The 1,958-nt window shown below is 61.1% G+C and overlaps 1 protein-coding gene across 1 annotated transcript in view; it reads left to right on the top strand.

Moving 5' to 3' along the window:
* The window catches only part of LOC113216318 (protocadherin-16-like), a 94,661-nt gene extending 92,740 nt beyond the window's left edge, over positions 1-1,921 (top strand). Inside the window, exon 4 of the mRNA XM_052265112.1 lies at positions 968-1,921. Coding sequence (XP_052121072.1) covers positions 968-1,921 — 954 coding nt within the window. The remainder of the gene's footprint in view (positions 1-967) is intronic.
* Positions 1,922-1,958: the final 37 nt, after the last annotated feature.

Raw genomic sequence — 1,958 nt, 5'->3', positions numbered from 1 at the left:
GGGGGCGGGACGGGTGGCGCGGAAGTTGCCGTCCACGATTGCATGTATTACGTCGCCACCAGCGCCCTTCGTTGGGGGAAAGGGGTGGCGAGGCAGCCGACCGGCAAGGTAAAGGGAATGGCTGAAGGGGGGGGGGGGCGAGAGAAAGAAAAAGTTTGGGTGCGAATCAGCGGCTCTGGATTGAGAGAGTCGTCGCTGTAGCGCCGGCTGTGTCGCCGCCTTGCTTGCAAAACAAGTGTAACGACCGGCGGAGGTATAGGGGGGGGGGCGTCAGGAACAATGTTACTTTATATTCGCGAGCAATAAACATTTAACTCCCTCGTTCGTAGCATAATTATCGCTGGTGACAGGGGGGATGTAAATGGGGTCGTGCGGGCACACGGCTCTGGGCTGAAGCCGAGCTGAAGCTGAGCAAGTGATGGAGCTCGGGGCGTGCTCTGCCTTAACGAGGGACTCCAGAGAGAGAGAGGACCGTCCTCGAGGCGTCGTTTGATCGCGTGCACTGTCGCGTACACTGCAGCGGTGCTGGGGTGGGGGAGGGGGGTACCTTCGGCAGACGTGATGAGGCGTTCGGATGCCGAGGGTTCCCTTTACCATCATGACTGCAAGCGCAAGCAATCACCGCCTTCTACACGCTCTCTTAATTTGATGAAAGGAGGATGGGATTTTCCTCCCAAATTTTCCGGGTTTATTCTAAATTTTTCAGTTCTTTTAACTGTACACGAAGATTGGAAGCCCTGGAAAGTTTCCGGAAAAGTAGTAAAGACGGAAAATTTCCGGGAAAAAATGAAAAATTTACCAGATTTTGGAGAGTTTTCCGTTATTTTCCATATATTTTCGGAAACTGTCGGAAATTTTCCGGAAAATTTTGGAAATTTCCAACCCAATTTTCCACTGATTTTTCTTCGTGTGAAGTACCCCTGACTACCGAGGTCATGTTTCTAAGTGCTCGGTCTCTCTGTTGCAGAAGGTGGTGCTGCCCCCGCTGCCCGCCGTGCGTCCGTCGCGGCCCCCGCCGCCCAGCCACACCCTGATCGGCGTGCGCGCGGACGAGCCGCCGCGGCGCTACCAGCCGCCGCCCTTCCGGTTCACCCGCGAATCGTACTCGGCGTCCGTGCCGGAGAACTCGCCCGGTCGCACGCTGCTGGTGCCGGAGGAGCGCATGGGCATCCTGCTCGAGGGCCCCGGCGCGCCCGTCAGCAGCGACACCTCCCCGACCACGCCCGACGTGGTGTTCCGCATCGTGGCGGGCGACCGCGACCGCTTCTTCAAGGCCGAGGAGCGCGTCGTGGGCGACTTCTGCTTCCTGCAGCTGCGCACGCGCGCGGGCAACACGGACGTGCTGAACCGCGAGCGGCGCGACAAGTACACCCTGGTGGTGCGCGCGACGGGCACCCTCCGCGGCAACGCCACCGGCGCCGTGCTCGAGGCCAACACGACGGTCCATGTGCGCGTGCTCGACGTCAACGACCTCACGCCGCTCTTCTACCCCACCGAGTACGAGGTGCAGGTGGCCGAGGACGCGCCGCCACACAGCAGCGTGGCGCGCGTCGCCGCCGAGGACGCCGACCTGGGCCCCAACGGCGAGGTGTACTACGCGCTGAGCGACTGGCAGGCCGAGCAGTGGGCAGTGCACCCGACCACGGGCGTCGTGTCCGTCACCAGGCCGCTGCTGCTAAGCGAGCAGACGGCCCACGAGCTGACGGTGGTGGCGCGCGACCGCGGCGCCCAGGACGACACGGTGCTCGGCGCCAAGCACAAGAGCCAGGCGCGCGTACGCGTGCGCGTGCAGCGCGTCAACCTGCACGCCCCGGAGATCTACGTGCGCCCGCTGCCGGAGATCATCGAGCACGCCCACGGTGACATCTATGCCATCGTGCGCGTCGTGGACAGGTACGCTGTGTTCAAAATGGGATTTTAATTTTCCGGAAAAGTATTCATGAGAAATATTTCAAAAA

This window comes from Frankliniella occidentalis, unplaced genomic scaffold (assembly GCF_000697945.3).
Source record: "Frankliniella occidentalis isolate FOCC.00 unplaced genomic scaffold, Focc_3.1 Scaffold24, whole genome shotgun sequence".
Classification (NCBI taxonomy): Eukaryota; Metazoa; Arthropoda; class Insecta; order Thysanoptera; family Thripidae; genus Frankliniella; species Frankliniella occidentalis.
This window is presented reverse-complemented; position numbering and strand designations above follow the sequence as displayed.